The sequence below is a fragment of the Cucurbita pepo genome, chromosome 19 (assembly GCF_057944985.1).
Source record: "Cucurbita pepo subsp. pepo isolate OVF chromosome 19, ASM5794498v1, whole genome shotgun sequence".
In the NCBI taxonomy this organism is placed as follows: domain Eukaryota; kingdom Viridiplantae; phylum Streptophyta; class Magnoliopsida; order Cucurbitales; family Cucurbitaceae; genus Cucurbita; species Cucurbita pepo.
This window is the reverse complement of record NC_141816.1, coordinates 8363071-8378284: the sequence shown is the minus strand read 5'-3', so window position 1 is coordinate 8378284 and position 15214 is coordinate 8363071. Positions and strand designations below refer to the sequence as shown.

Sequence of the window (15214 nt, the reverse complement as noted above, 5' to 3'; positions counted from 1 at the left end):
AATAAATCTTCTCCACTTCCTTCTATTCCTCATTGGTTCGGTTTGAGACGATTCTTATATATTTTTTTAAATATATAATAAAAATAATTTAATAAAATAAAATATATATTGTCACTCAAACATGGGATATAATAAATATTTTTCCTTCCCTTTGTTTTCACATATTTATTCCACCAAATACGGCGGCGTTTCGGGGAATAGCATTAAACACAAAGACAGCAACGAAAACATGTGTCTCATTAGGGTTTACTTTGCTTTAGCCTTACGTCTTAATAAATGTCTCATCTTCTCTTAGTTTTTAGGGTTTTTGAGAGATCCAAGTCCCCCAAACCAGGCAAACTCCATGGATAACCCTACAATTAATTAATGCACTTTCAATATAGGGTTTTTCTTTCAATCTCAATTAGAAGCGTATACAAGATGTAATAGTCCAAGCTCACCGCTAACATATATTATCTTCTTTGATATTTTCCTTTCGGACTTCCCCTCAAGTTTTATGCACGTCTATTCAAGAGATATTTCCATATTTTTATAAAGGAATGCTATGTTCTTTTCTCCCACCAATGTGAGATCTTACATCGGTTGGAGAGGAACGAAACATTTAAGGTGTGGAAACCTCCCTGACATTACGCATTTTAAAATCGTGTGGCTAACGACGATATGCAATAGACCAAAATGGACAATATCTGCTAGCGGTGGACTTGGGCTGTTACAAATGACATCGAACCAGACACCGAGTGGTATGCCGGTGAGGACGCTAGGGCGCCAAGGGAGTGGAGTGTGAGATCTGAGCTAAAGCAGACAATACCTTCTAGGGGTAAGTTTGGGGCTGTTAGAAATGGTATAGAACTAGACACCAGGCAATGTGCTCTTAAGGGGAATGAATTGTGTGATTTGAGCCAAAGCAAACAACATCAAGGTGAACTTTTGAAAGTTATTTTTTTAAAAATTATTTAAGAAAATCGTAGTTCTCCAAACACATTAATAATTAAAATTTCATAAACTCAAATATTAAATTAAAATTTAAAAAAAAAAATCAATAAACGAACCATTATATTCTATAAATAATTGATAGTGGATATAATAAGCTAATCAATGAGTGTATTCTTTTTGTACTAAAAATTCACATGATTTGTTAAAGCACATGGCTTACATATCTCCTTCTCATTTTATTTAATATAAAATATATTTATAAAGTTAGAATAATTAATTTGTTTGAAAAGAAAAAAAAAAAAAAAATGGGAAGGGAAAATAAAAGTTTTAATTTTCCTTTAATGTGTAATTCTTGGTCTATATTAATGTAACGCCAAAGTACAAAGTTGGACATGTCCTATTCCAAGGGCCACCTAATGTCACCATACCCTCTCCCTTTAGGGCTCTTTTCTTTATGTCATTTTCACCCTTTAATTACTACATGATGTTGTCTACTACATTAATTATTTTATTAATAATTTCATGTTTTATTGTCGATTCCTTTAAAAAAAAAAAAAAAAAATCCGACAATTCCTTCGTAGTCGGAATTATGAATGATGATCCCACGTATGTTTCATTTTTGTCCATTGACGGTGAGAAATTGAAAGGTTCACGAGTTCTCATACGACACTCAACCTTTCTTAGCTAGATTATGTGAGATCTCACATCGGTTGGAGAGGGGAACGAAACATTTTTTTATATGGGTGTGGGAAACTCTCCCTAATAGACGCGTTTTGAGCTGTTAGCGGTGGGTTTGAGCTGTTACGTATTAAGATTCTATTTGTGGACCGTTAAAATGGAAAGAAGTCATTGGAATTAAAAGTTTTAATTTTTTTTTTTTTTTTTTTTTTTTGGAGGGAAAAAAAAAACAACCAACAACCATATTTATGAGCTGTTTTGTATGGTTTTGGTGAAATTGACGTTAGACAAAATAATGTTAAAATTTATTATTATTATTATTTAAAAATAATAATAAAAGATGGTGATGGAAAACGACATTGTTATATTATTTTTAATGGTATTCTGAAACATCACCCGTGCGGTAGGCCCCACATTTTGCTGCCAACTCACGAGTCTCGACCGACATCCCAACATATAACTATCCCGACACTTACCTCCTTCGTTACTCGTAAAGCGACATGTCGCATTTACTTTTCTTTTTTTCTTTTGGATTTTTGTTTAATTTGTTAAATTACACTTGTATTTTAAAAAAAAAAAAATATATATATATATATATATATATATATATATATATATATTATTGCCAAATATTGATTACTTTTAAAATTTTAATATATTTCCACGTAATTTTTTATTTTAAAATTTAACAAAAAATAAATAAATAAGGGATTCATTTTTAATTAATTTCAAAATAGATAACAAAATTTAAAAGTTAAATCAATAAATGGAAATTTAAGAATGGCCCATAATGAGATAAATGGGCCATTCAAATTAAAAAGCCCAATGGGCTTTGACAAATTAGAAATGGGTCGGCCCATATTCGAATGTCCTTCCTTCTTGTATTTGCAGCTTTACCTTTTCGGAGCTACTCGCTGCTCTGTTACTGAAGTGGTGGCGAGCTGTGTCTGTTTGAGATGGAGAAGATGATGAATTCATGGACTTTGGATCTTCCTTTTGCTCAGGAACCTTCGGCCTTCAACTGAGAAGCTAAATTTGCTGTACTGGCTCAGCTATGACTGATTAGGGTTCTGGATTATGGTGTGAATGTAAACGAGCTTTTGTAGAGCGAGATGAACGTGAGCCGGCCGGCGGTGCATCCAGTGGAGGCGCCACCGGTAACGGAAGGAGAGGTACACAATGCGCCGAGAGGGAGGATGAAAGATGTGCAGGGCATGCCTGGTACACTTGGTGGACTTGCTCTCCGTCTTCTTCAGTTCATATTTGCTGCAGTTTCTCTTTGTGTTATGTCCACTACCAGTGATTTTCCCTCCGTCACTGCGTTTCGGTACGTAATTCTTGAATTTTTGTTTCATTGTATTTGGTTCTGTGTAATTTTGTTTGACGTTGCGATTGTGATTATCTTCAAATATTCGCTTCGCGGCGTTTATGAGTCAATGAACTGAAATAAGAATGTTGATTAAATTAAGACGGATTTAGCGTGATTTGGACGTCGTTCGGAATATTTTATCCGTGAAGAATCAAAAAACCTTTCACGTTTCTAGTGGGAAAAAGAGAAGCTATTGTTGAACCTGAAAATGCGTTTCTTCGTCTTTTCTTGCTGAAGATTTTGCTCCAATACAATTGTTTTGTTATTGTGTGCTTTGTCCATTATATTTGCCGATGAACCTTAAACTCTGTTGATGGCGATAGCAATAAAAGAAGTTTGTTTTGTTGGATAATATTATTCCTTGTTAAAATTTGTGATGTTAAGATGTCCTATATGTTTGATCCTCTCATTTCCTGTCAGATATCTTGTTGTTGCTGTTGGATTACAATGTTTGTGGAGCTTTTCATTGGCAATAGTTGATGCATATGCCTTATTAGTTAGGCGAAGCTTGCAGAAGTGCACAATGGTTGGTTTGTTCATCGTCGGTGATGCGGTAAGAATAATATTTTGCATGTCATACTTCCAACGACACTTAGTCGAACTGTATGCATCTTCTATTTGTAGTCTGATAAGTCATGTGCAATCCAGGAGCTTGTTAAAGTCGCATAATTCTCATTGAATAGGTTGCAGAGTCTGAGATTGATGTTTAGTTTGATTTGAAACTAAGATTATGTATGGTTTGGAAGAATGAGAATCCAGGTGAAACTTCTTGTTTCATTGTTTGATGTTCCTATTTGTGATTTGTAATAGAATGAGCGTCCCATTGGAATCATGAGTCTACCATTTGGAAGGAATGAGCCTGATATTGATACCTTATTCTGATAAATACTTTTTGGTAACCATAACATAACATAATATAATTATGTTTATTTCAATTGGTGTTTTTATCATAAAAACTAATATATCTTTATTTTATTAAACTTCTTTTGTTGGTATTTGTAATTGTTAATAGAAATAGGGAACTGTGTCCCCTGCAGGTGACATCCACCCTTACATTTTCTGCTGCATGTTCATCAGCTGGGATTACTGTTCTCATAAGCAATGATCTTGACAAGTGTGGCCTGAACCACTGTGCACAGTTCGAGTCCGCCACTGCAATGGCCTTCATTAGCTGGTTTGCTGTTTCACCTTCATTTCTTTTGAACTTTTGGTCATTGGCTTCTCGGTGAGGTTCCATAGCGAGATAGTTTCTTCTTTTTAGTTTTTCTTTCAACAACTACTTTTTTTTTGTTTCTAAATTATACTGCACGAATTTGGAAATTTTGATGCACATATGTAGATTTTTGCTGTTTGATTGAGAATTGAGATAGTAATTAGTGAATAAAACCACTTCGTTTTAACAAGAAATATGTATATGTACTTGTTATATGTTCGTGGCGGTGACATGCTGAGATTTTTCAATCTATTGCTTACTGTGAGATCCCACGTCGGCTTGAGAGGAGAACGAAACATCCTTTATAAGGGTGTGGAAACCTCTCCCTAGCCGATGCGTTTTAAAACTTTGAGGGGAAGCCTGGAAGGGAAAATCCAAAGAGGACAATATCTGCTAGCGGTGAGCTTGGGTGGTTATAAATGGTATCAGAGTCAGACACCGAATGATATGTCAGCGAGGAGGTTGAGTCCCGAAGGGGGGTGGACACGAGGTAGTGTGCCAGCAAGGACGCTGGGCACTGAAGGGGGTGGATTGGAGGGTCCCACATCGATTGGAGAAGGGAACGAGTGCCAGCGAGAACGTTGGGCCCAAAGGTGGGTGGATTATAAGATCCCACATCGATTGGGGAGGAAGCCCAAAGAGAATGATATCTGCTAGTGGTGGGGCTTTGGCCGTTACACTTACGTTCTCATATGGAGGTTCTATACATGAGAAAACCAGAGATGTACTTCTCAAGTTTGGAGTATTAGGAGGTGAATAGTGTCAGTCTTGTATGCTACGTCAATTTCTGGTTTGGTTTTCCAAAGCATCGACTTTTGAGATGGTAATGGTTGTCTATTAAATGATACTTGGATCGTCAAACCGTCATTTCTCTTTAGAATTCTCAACTCCATTGGTATTTCCAAATATTTGAAAGGCCACCAATGTTCTTACACGAGCAAGGGGCCAGTTCTTGATCGAATGTTTTAGATAGACCAAGATTATTGAAAAACTGGTCCGTGAGGTTCATTTTCTCCCCTTATAAGTAATCATTTCATCTCTCAAGAGATATCCATTCTGACTCACCAGGTATCCTTCATATTTTGACAATTTTGTCCCAATTTCAAATGGACTTGTGGCAGGTTTAGAATTGAAGATAGGCATATCGTTTTGAGAGATGAACTTTTGTCATCCAACTTGTTTACTTCAATGCCGAGATATATGATAGCTCCTAAACTGTGCTATTTATAGACCACAATTGATGCTAATCCCAATACTTCCATGCGTCTGTTTTTGCAGGAATCGAGTAATCTGAAGCAAAAGAATCGAGATTAAGGAGCCAATTCGACTTGAATTAAGCAATCGACTTAGTAGAAGATGAAGATCAAACTCAAATTCTCGAGTTGATAGCGTCTCAATGCTCGTGCTGAAAGCTTTCAAGCCAAATCATCTGTGTAGGTACCGTCTCGACACTGAAGTATTTTCCTTGACTCTCTTGCTCAACGCTCTCAGCGTCTAGACGCTCTAAACACGTGCATGCTCCCCCTTTCATAACAACGGCATGACACTACCTTGCCTAGCTTACTAGTTATTTTTTTGTTTATATATAATTTATAAGGGCAACGTTTTGATGCTAGCATGATCCATACAAATTTCTAGCTTTCTCTAGGGCAAATAAATCTCATGTTTTATATTTAGATTCTTAGATACTTTTGAGAATTTTCCTTTGAACTATTCCATGAACTTTTGTAACAATCAAACCATGTCGAATTTTCGCTATATTACATGGTGAATGACCAAAGTTAGTGTTACTGATTTAAGAATCGGTTCGAGTTTGATTGTAAGACTGGTGCTTAGGACCATAGTGCGATCTTCTTTATCCAAGTATTCTTTCTTCTTTAGTATTGATTTAATTGATGCTTTTGATTGATATCGATTGCTTGTTTGTTTATTATATATGATTATATATCTGTAATTGTCCAACAAACAAAGTAACAATAGGATTTTATTTTTAAACATCTCCATTGAAGAATGTTCATCGATGTACGCGGGTTCTTTGTTGGTTCTTTCTTTTAGCAACAGATGAAACACCCTGGATAAGAAAAGAAAGATCGATTCCCTCCTTGTCGATCGTGCTACTTTATTAAAAGTGCTTTTTCACTCTTTCATATATTAGGGGATTTGATTCGAATCTTCGGGTCATTTCATCTCTGCTCGACGGGTGGTTCTTGCAGTCAAGCTCTTTTATGGCTTGATTCAAAGTTTCCTTTTGGGCCAATAGAACAAATTTTTCATTGAAGAGGCATGAGAGTGTATAAAAGTAGTGTGCTCGTGAGATATTTTCAAAATCTACTTCTTTCTTCTTCTTTTTTGTTTGGTTCATTTTTCCTTGCCGGCAAAGACTCGCCTCTAAAGAAGCGAGAAATCTTCATTTAGTCAAAGAATACAACGAGAGAGAGAACTTTTCTCCATTAACTAAAAGAGTACGAGAAAAGGAAAAACTTTCTTGAACTCTTATGATAGTTATCCAACTATAATGACATTGAAGGCGTCGCTTCAAAAAGTGTTCTTGAAAACTCGAATTCTCTACCTCGAGAACCAAAAAAACATTATATATGAATTGTATTGTAGTAGACCCACAAGGTTCTTGAAAACTTTGAAAAGTGTTCCAATGTCAACCTCGAGATGCTTCACTCATAAACCCACAAGGTTTCGAGACGGAGCTTAACATAAGTCTCGGTTAAGAACGGTGGCATTTCATGTAACATGCTATGGTCTCAACGCCCTTACGAGGTAGTGATGAGTTTCACTCGCTCTAAACCTAACAATGGTAAATTGTCATGTGGATGAGGATTAACTCAAAAGGTACCTGATGAAGATCCCAAACTTTAGTGAAATTTAATTCAATGTGACACCCAAGTAAATGAGGAGCATATGAACAAACGGAGACCACATCCATGAACAAAAACTCCATGAAATGAGGGGCATAGGGAATGCCAATTCCGAATTTTGGGCACGGGTTATTCAATAAACCTCCATGAACAAAAACTATGGATCGGCCATTGACTAAGAATAATTGCTCTTTAAATAAAAACGACACCAACACATAGCTCGGTTCGAGTTTACCAATCGACTTTAGCAGCAAATAAAAACCAATCATTTAAATTGAAGAAAATAACAAAAACATCGAACAAACCAATCAAAATCAAATTACACTTTCAGTTACAGACGACCATTCATCGTTTCATTTTCCCATAAAGTAAAAGTTACGTAATATGGCAAGTAGTTAGTGATTACCAATCTCTATATCTCTCTAATAAATTAGGGTTTTGAAGAGGTTGGTGGAGCCATTATTTAATGTTGTTGACCGTCAAAGTATAAGAGAAAAGCAATGAACGTTCCTCGAATTCCAGGTTTCCAAATTTACATCTAACCGTTATTAAGAAACATTCACGTGAAAGTTTCATTGAATGATTTCTTTTGAATTGGTACGACTTTCTTCACGAGATATCTATCCTCTACGAACTCACCTTTGCGTGAGAAAGAAGAATTTGGATCAGAAAAAACGAGTGATATTGTTCTTTTCTCCATGTTTCTGCTAAAGGTCGGTGAGTAACGGTTAGTTCTTCATTTCTCTATCTCGAGATTAACATCATGCAATTTTCTTGCCACCCCTGCATCTATACCTATAAAATTACCTTAAATTTATCAAAGTTTCAGAGACAGAGATAGAGATTTAGAGAAGTTTGAAAATGTCGAGTGTTGATGATGAAAGAAGACTATATGAATGTACAAGGAAATACCAAATAATTGTGAAACAGGTACCAACAAATAAAACCATCCTCACTTGTTCTTGTTTTCGTATAAAGCCTTCAATAATCTTTACGTTCGTGTATCTATCTGATTCAGTTCGATCAATTGGTTGAGATGATGGACAACAAGAAGAAGGCAATGAGACTGTCAAAACGACGACGAATGTTCTCTGTAAGAGCTTTCTTCGACCTTAATTTATTTAGGTTTTATCTGATAATGATTTTGTTTTAGTTTCTTCGCCACTTTGGTATCACTTTTCTTAAGGAAAATTTTGAATTCTTAGTTAATTTTTTTAAAAAATGTTTTTTTGAATTGTTACAGAACTCGGACAATAATTTGTCGACCACCGTGACTCAGCCAACTTCAGATTCTCAACAAAATTGTAACGATGATGAAGCATTTGTGCAAACCCTCACAAGATTCCTACATGAACTCAAGACTGATACGACTGAACTGGATAACTCGACCCGTACCCTAAACTAATACTTTCAGGTTATTTTTCTTTCTTTTATAAGTCCAACTCCAACAAGGAATTGAGAAATTCAAACCTATGTTGTTTATGGTACCTTACCCTCTTACTAGTTGATATGAAATCATGTAACACAACCAAAACGATGTGAATCAATGTTTTTTTTTTTTTCCTGAACTCAAAGAAAAAAAAAAGATCTTTTATCGAAAATATGAATATATAAAATTTTTGTAGTTTCAATTAAAATTTTAAACTAATATTTATAAAAGAAAAACTAGGTTGAGAGAGGCTCAAAATTTTTAGCTCAGGATAATTCGAAGCTATGAGACCTACGCACTAGCCAACTGCGTCACTGCCCTTGGATGTCCAATGGCATAATGTTATATTTTTGGAAGAAATAAAAGATAATAGAAAAAGTGACAAAAGGGTTTTGATGGGCCTTATTCCTCGCAAAGCCCTTTGAAAAAAAGAAAAACTAGGGTGAGAGAGGCTCGAACTCTCGACCTCAAGATAACTCAAAACTATGAGACCTACGCGCTAGACAACTACGCCACCACCCGTGGATGTTCCAACAACAAAATGTTGTATTTCTGGAAGAAATGAAAAATAATAGAAAAAGTGACAAAAGGCTTTCGATGGGCCTTATTACCCATGTCGATCAAAGCATGAAAAATAATAGAAAAAGTGACAAAAGGCTTTCGATGGGCCTTATTACCCATGTCGATCAAAGCCCATTAAAGGCCCAAAAGGAGACCTCACATTTTAAATTTAATGAACAAACAACGAAAAAAGAAAAATTGGGGTGAGAGAGGCAGCTCGAACTCTCAACCTCAGGATAACTTAAAGCTATGAGACCTACACGCAAACCAACTGTGCCACCACCCCTGGATGTCTAATGACCCGATGATATGTTTTCGGAATAAATAAAAACTAATAGAAAAAATGAGAAAAGGGTTTCGGTGGGCCTTATTCCTCATTTCGAGCAAATCCCATTAAAGGCCCAAAAGGAGACCTCACATTTAAAAATTAATGAAAAAAAACATCGAAAAGAAGAAAATTGGGGTGAGAGAGGCTCAATATCTCGACCTTAGAATCAAAGCTATGACACCTACGCGCTAGCCAACTGCGCCACCACCCCTGGATGTCCAATAGCAAAATGTTATATTTTTAGAAGAAATGAAAAATAATAGAAAAAGTGACAAAAGGCTTTTGATGGGCCTTATTCCTCGTGTCGAGCAAAGCCCATTAAAGGCCCAAAAGGAGACCTTACATTTTAAATTTAATGTACAAACAGAAAAAGAAAACTGGGGTGAGAGAGGCTCGAACTCTCGACCTCAGGATAACTCGAAGCAATGAGACCTACGCGCTAGCCAACTGCGCCACAACCCCGAGATGTCGAAAGACCTAATGTTATGTTTATGGAATAAAGAACAATTTTGGAGACCTCACGTTTTAAATTTAATTAAAAAAAACACATGGAAAAGAAGAAAATTGGGGTGAGAGAGAGGCTTGAACTCTCAACCTTGAAACATATGCGCTAGCCAACTGCACCACCACCCTTCAATATCCAATGATCTAATGTTATATTTTTTGAATAAATAAAAATTAATAGAAAAAATGAGGAAAGCCCGTTAAAGGCCCAAAAGGAGACCTCGCATTTTAAATTGAATGAAAAAAACATCGAAAAGAAGAAAATTGGGGTGAGAGAGGCTCAAATTCTCGACCTCAAGATAACTCAAAGCTATGAGACCTACACACTAGCCAATTGCGCCACCACCCCTAGATGTCCAAAGATCTAATGTCATGTTTTTGGAATAAATAAAAATTAATAGAAAAAATGAGAAAAGCCCATTAAAGGCCCAAAATGAGACCTCAAGACCTAATGTCATGTTTTTGGAATAAATAAAAATTAATAGAAAAAATGAGAAAAGCCCATTAAAGGCCCAAAATGAGACCTCACATTTTAAATTTAATGAAAAAAATATCTAAAAGAAGTAAAATTGGTGCGAGAGAGGCTCAAACTCTCGACCTCAGGATAACTCAAAGCTATGAGACCTACGCGCTAACCAATTGCACCACCACCCCTAGATAAAAAGAAGTAGAATTGGGGTGACAAAGACTCAAACTCTAGACCTCAGGATAACTCAAAGCTATGAGACCTACGCGCTAGCCAACTACGCCACCACCCCTGGATGCCCAATAGCAAAATGTTATATTTTTGGAAGAAATGAATAATAATAGAAAAAGTGACAAAAAAAAAAAAAAAAAAAAAAAAAAAAAAAAGCTCTTGATGGGCCTTATTTCTCATGTTGAGCAAAGCCCATTATAGGCCCAAAAGGAGACCTTCCATTTTAAAGGTTCTCCATTTTAAATTTAATGTAGAAACGGCAGAAAAAGAAAACCTAGGGTGAGAGAGGCTCGAACTCTCGACCTCAAGATATCTCAAAGCTATGAGGCCTACGCGTTAACCAACTAGGCACCACCCCTAGATGTCCAATAACCTAATGTTATATTTTTGGATGAAATGAATTTTGAGTTTTTCTTATGCCAAAATGTGAGATGCCACATCATTTGGAGAGGGAAACGAAACATTCGTTGTAAGGATGTGGAAATATCTCTCTAATAGATGTGTTTGAAACCATTGAGGGGAAACGCGAAACCCAATCTCATTGGAATATTTACTAGCGGTGAGATTGGACTATTACACAAAAAGTACACAAAAAAAAAATGTCAAAAAAGGTGCAATCTCATTACGCTTAATGTTACAACATCAACCAAACTAGAGTGAACGATGCAACGTTTACCGTCAACTGTCCAAGATAGGTCAACATCGACAATATCGACGTCAACAATATCTTAATAAGCTAAATTAAATTGAATGTCTTTATAGCATGAAAATTATACCCGTTTTTATAAAAGAAATTCAATTTTTTCCAACTGAACCCTAGTTTAAATATGGCAATTTTTACCATCAGTTAAAAAAAGAAATATATATATATCAACTAATTCACAAATCCTCTATTAAATAATTTTGTTATATTTACTGTAATGTTTTTTTTATTTAAATACTATAAATTTATATCATATCTAAGCTTTATAATTTATTAAATGCCTATGAAAACATTTTTAAAAACTATTTTTTTTTTAACTAAAATTCAAAATTTTGAAGTAAAAGTCAATATAAGAAATTGTTTTTTTTTTTTCCTCAAATATTTAAATAAATTTCAGAATAGAATGTGAAAGTCGGGAGAAAGACCAATGGGCCGAAAAGCCCAAAAGCCCAAAAGCCCAAAAGGCAAGAAAAAGTCCGTGAGAAGGGAGGAGAAATGAGTAATTTCACAACTCCCACGCACTCTGTAAAACCCTAGATTTTATAGGCTCTTTGAAACCCTTACTCTGCCTTCGATCTTGTATCTTCGCCTCCGCCTCCGCCCGTCCCCTCTCTGAACTCAGGCAACCAATCTGCCTCTTTCCCTTATTCAATTATGCCTCCCAAGTTCGATCCTTCTCAGGTTGTCGATGTTTTTGTCCGAGTCACCGGAGGTGAGGTCGGAGCGGCCAGTTCTCTCGCTCCTAAAATCGGTCCTCTAGGTCTCTCACCAAAGAAGATCGGAGAGGACATTGCTAAGGAGACGGCTAAGGAATGGAAGGGTCTTAGGGTTACTGTTAAGCTTACTGTCCAGAACCGTCAAGCCAAGGTCTCGGTGGTTCCCTCTGCTGCTGCTTTGGTCATCAAGGCCCTCAAGGAGCCTGAGCGGGACCGCAAGAAGACTAAGAACATCAAGCACAATGGTAACATCTCGCTTGATGATGTGATTGAGATCGCTAGGGTTATGAGTCCCAGGTCTATGGCTAAAGATCTCAGTGGAACCGTCAAGGAGATCCTCGGTACTTGCGTTTCTGTTGGCTGTACGGTCGATGGTAAGGACCCGAAGGACTTGCAGCAGGAAATTACTGATGGGGATGTAGAAATTCCCCAGAATTGAGAGTAACTTTTCGTATTGGAACTTACTTTGTAGTTTCAGTTTTGGGATTTGAAACGTGTTTCTTTTTATTGCCTTCAAATGACTATCTCTGGATACAATGATTTATTTAATGTGGGAAATAGTGCTTTGTTTCGGGGATGGAAGCATTGTGGTTCTGTTTTGAACTGAAGTTTTAGACTGTTTTTTATTCAAATCGTTGCATTTCCGGTTGTACTTTTTGAGAATAGCCTTTTTTTACTTCTTTAATCTATAAGCGCAGGGCATTAATTTTCAGCCTGGAAGAGTTGCCATTTTTTCATTATATGGTTGTTCATTGATCTTTTATAAGTGTTCTGGTTATAATTGAGCATTATATGGATTGTTTGTTATGCTTCTGAGCATAATATTTCTTCAATAGCTTCCAGGTATATTGTGTTCGGTGATCTGTTTGTTCTTAAATACGCAGGCGAGTGTAGACAGTAACATCCGTGAGCCCTTATTCTTTTTGATTCATTTAGCTATATCTTCCTAAGTTTGGTCCTGGATTATCGCACCCCATTTGATTATTTTTATAGATGTCTATAAAGTCGTGTTGAATTGTGCTGGTGAGCGTGTTCATTGCTGTATAGGCTCTCCTAAATGGGGCAAAATGTAGAAAGTTTATTTGTTTACTAAAAGATAATTTTATGGTAAGGATCTGTAGACTCGCAACAGCTGCTTAGTCGTCTGATTTGTACTTGTGTGGTCTGATTTGTACGTGTGTTGCATGTATGTTTCGCGTTCATCCCTTTCTTTTGTCATATATACTCATTGCAGGCTCGTTCAGTAGCTCTTTTCTTGAACGAGGTAAATTTTTTGAAGTGCTTATGTGTTTACTCATTTGAGAAGCTTATTATAAAAAAAAACTCACTTTTCTGTCTTACTTTTTGCGCTGTTGTAGAGTTGGTGAACTTCTAATTACTCAGTCCTTGTATTGAAACTGGGGCTGCTTGCTATGATGAATATGTGAAACACTGATTTACTGTTTATGTATGTTTGGGTGAGATTAGTTCTTTTCTCAATAGACGATGTTCATTGTGTTTGTGTTGTTTGTTTGCCCGTTGGTCTTGAATGTATAGCCGCTCCCAGGGGTACACATTTCATAATTTGGTATTCGCCGAATTACGTCGTGATCTGATGATTTGTATCGGTTTGCCGAGAATCATTTTCAGAAAACATCTTGTTCTTTAGGAACTATTGATTTGCTGCATTCTGGACAATTGAGTCTTATAAATATCAATGGTTATCTCAATTATATTAGGTGAATATCAATGGTTATCAGTATGTCTGTTTGCTGCCACTATTTCTTTTAGTGTTTTCCTTAATATGTAGTTGTTCAAATATCTGTAGTATACCTGTCCATATCTGAATTTCAAGGTTCTGCGTTATAGCTGTATGGCGCTTTCAGCCTTTGGAGAACACTTCTTTCAATTTTTTGTTGCAAGTATGAACAATCAACTAGTTAGAACACTTCTTCCATTAACTCTCTTAACCAATTTAGTATTTCTTTCTTCTTGATACTATTTAAAGCTTTTGAAATCTAATCAAAAACTTGGAAGCGAGAATGATCATGAAATAGTTCAAATGATTAAAATGTCTTTAAATTAAGCGTGTTTTGCTTGAATTCTATGTTGAATGATTAAGTACGGTAACTATATCATAGAAGATTAATAGAATGTTGAAGCTATCAAATCCTTATTTGAATTAGGTGTTACAATCATGGGATGAAATTCAAATAAAATAGAAAACTTTCCAACCTTCCAATTTCTCTTCATTTCCTATAAACTCTAATGGCTTAGAACATGAGCGAGCTACTTTTCTTTCGTTAGCTACTTTTCTTTCGTTAGCTACTTTTCTCGCATGAATCCCTTTGCATCTCTGTTGTTCTAAAACGCTGATTTGACTCCATAGTCTAAAGAGAAGGAAGCACAATAGAACAAAAGAAGTCCAAAGATGATTGGAAAAAGGTCCCTTTTTTTATTATGCTTTTTCACGTGTGTATGTGGAAATTAACTTAATCGTTTTCACATGCAACGAAAGCGATGGCGTAAGTATTCATTCACTTTCTACGTGGCTTGGTTTGTTGACCAACACGGTTTGAATCCTTTTATAAGGAACAACTCCACTCCCCTCCCCTCATCCTCCTCATCTTCATCCATCTCTTCACTTACTCTCAGAACAAACCTCCCTTTGGCTGATCAACTGTGAAACAATGGCAGAAAAGCTTCAAATTTTGGAAAGGTCACCAACTCTGTTTGTTCTTCCAAACAGACCATCTCTCTCCCCTGCTTTGGAGACCATTACAGAGGAGGAAGAAACAGAGGATTGCAATGGCAGAAGCCTCCTAACCATCTCTCCCACTAACTCTCTTCCATCCCTTCTTAGAATTCTAATTTGCAGAAGTGAAAGGACTGTTCAGTGTAAAATTTGAGCCTCGTTAATGGGTTTTCTTTGTCCGGCGAGCTTCATTCTTGTTTCTGTTTAATTAATCCTTTCGATGTTGTTTCTTATTGAAGTGTATTTGGAGGTACTACAATAAGAATAAGCAATATAGTTCAAAAGATTTCAATATACTCCATGAATCTTCCCTCCTTTGATCCTCTCTGTTTCTTTCACCATTTTTTTTTTTTTTAATGAGAAATGGAAATCAATTGCTAAATCTCTCGAGACATTCTTGACATGGTCAACCTTTGTATAGCTCGTGAAGAGATGGTGAAGACGGAGATGAAAAAGCTTTCGTGGTCGTTATCATAGTT

The 15214-nt window shown here is 36.2% G+C and overlaps 2 protein-coding genes and 1 long non-coding RNA gene across 5 annotated transcripts; all 3 read left to right on the top strand.

The window, feature by feature from the left end:
- The first annotated feature begins 2506 nt into the window (after positions 1-2506).
- Positions 2507-5995, top strand: LOC111781308 (CASP-like protein 5A2). 3 transcript variants are annotated; one of them, XM_087119838.1, is made up of 4 exons: positions 2507-2938; positions 3401-3533; positions 4018-4154; positions 5472-5995. In XM_087119838.1, exons 1-4 carry the CDS (start codon positions 2724-2726, stop codon positions 5485-5487), a joined length of 501 nt encoding a protein of 166 aa, XP_086975964.1. In that variant the 5' UTR covers positions 2507-2723; the 3' UTR covers positions 5488-5995. The 3 variants fall into 3 exon arrangements, with proteins under 3 accessions (XP_086975964.1, XP_086975963.1, XP_086975962.1); XM_087119836.1 differs by having other exon boundaries at positions 2508-2938; positions 4018-4205; XM_087119837.1 differs by having other exon boundaries at positions 4018-5995.
- Positions 5996-7834: 1839 nt separating this feature from the next.
- On the top strand, positions 7835-8550 carry LOC111782160 (uncharacterized). The gene is made up of 3 exons (XR_015414593.1): positions 7835-7993; positions 8082-8156; positions 8307-8550. It is a non-coding gene; the product is annotated as an uncharacterized LOC111782160 (long non-coding RNA).
- A 3317-nt stretch (positions 8551-11867) lies between these two features.
- LOC111782290 (large ribosomal subunit protein uL11z) lies at positions 11868-12653 on the top strand. Its single transcript, XM_023663142.2, has one exon. The coding sequence runs from the start codon at positions 11940-11942 to the stop codon at positions 12438-12440; it is 501 nt and encodes a 166-aa protein (XP_023518910.1). The 5' UTR covers positions 11868-11939; the 3' UTR covers positions 12441-12653.
- The last annotated feature ends 2561 nt before the right edge of the window (positions 12654-15214 follow it).